The 1,127-nt window shown below is 46.1% G+C and overlaps 1 protein-coding gene across 9 annotated transcripts in view; it reads left to right on the top strand.

Annotated features, from left to right (window-relative positions):
• Positions 1-448, top strand: part of LOC119307868 (spore wall protein 2-like) — a 4,147-nt gene extending 3,699 nt beyond the window's left edge. For 4 of the 9 annotated variants that reach the window (XM_037583959.1, XM_037583958.1, XM_037583954.1 and 1 more), the window contains one exon: positions 1-448. In XM_037583959.1, coding sequence (XP_037439856.1) covers positions 1-175 — 175 coding nt within the window. In that variant the 3' untranslated portion in view covers positions 176-448. The other 5 variants (XM_037583960.1, XM_037583961.1, XM_037583955.1 and 2 more) reach the window with 4 other exon arrangements.
• The last annotated feature ends 679 nt before the right edge of the window (positions 449-1,127 follow it).

The raw sequence follows: 1,127 nt of genomic DNA, 5'->3' as shown, positions 1-1,127 counted from the left end.
TACCAAGACGGAAGATGTCATGGCGGGCATAGAAGGTACCAAGACGGAAGATGTCATGGCGGGCATAGAAGGTACCAAGACGGAAGATGTCATGGCGGGCATAGAAGGTACCAAGACGGAAGATGACATGGCGGACATAGAAGGTACCAAGATGGAGAATCCAAGCGACGAATAAATCAGTGCATGAACGGAGAGTAGAAATGGCGCCACTTCTTTGGTGGCCCTGAAGTAGAAACTTAAAGAGCAGTGGTAGATCGGTTCTTCTACAAGGGACGGCCCATGCTCTGTGTGATCATCTGGTCGTGTAGCGTGGTCTTTCTCGAACGCTGCTGCGACGAGTGGGCTCCAGCACGCAGGAATTGTTGCAACCTGTTTAACTACTTTATTAATGTAAGAGTGTCCGCATGAAAATTTCACCGTCTTTGCTTGAGCTGGGTTGTTTTGCTGACATGGGAGCATGAGTGTTGGCATGGAAGAAATGCAGAGATGTCTTTCTTAACCGTCGGGCTGCATATCTTCATGCATTATTTTTTTTAGAAACATCTTCATGCATTATGAAACTGATATGAACGGGGAGGTGCATCACTGAAACGTGTGTTTTCTTCTGTTGGGTGGTCGGTGGATACGGCTGAGTACAGATATGTGCACCCCGGGAATCTATGATGCAGGTGGATTTATTTTTTTGCGAGCCCTGTTGAATTTGTGCGAATGGATTCGGTTATAGAATGCTTAGACCATACGACACCACGTTTGTTGTCCTGGTTATTGTGGTGTTACGGAGGCCGCGCTGCCTGTACATTTATATACTTAGAGCATCTCTAATAAAAGATGCAAATTTGGAGAGGTAAAACAGCATCTCTAATAAAAGATGCAAATTTGGAGAGGTAAAACAGGAGATATAAAAATTTACATCTTCAAAAAGTGTTTTTTACATCTCTAAAAAAGAGACAACTACAATAGATGATGTAGAAGTGCAACTTCAATAAATGATGCAAATGGAGATGTAAAAACTAGAATTGGGCGGCTGAGCGGCGGCGACCATAACGTGGCGTTCTAATCGGGGCGGCAGCCGCGGGGCAAAAGCTGTGGGACGGGGCGGCGGTGGGTGTGGAGGTTGGGCGGTGGCT

This window comes from Triticum dicoccoides, chromosome 5B (genome assembly GCF_002162155.2).
Source record: "Triticum dicoccoides isolate Atlit2015 ecotype Zavitan chromosome 5B, WEW_v2.0, whole genome shotgun sequence".
In the NCBI taxonomy this organism is placed as follows: Eukaryota; Viridiplantae; Streptophyta; class Magnoliopsida; order Poales; family Poaceae; genus Triticum; species Triticum dicoccoides.
Note: the sequence above shows the minus strand (reverse complement) of the source record. Positions and strands in the feature narration are given on the sequence as shown.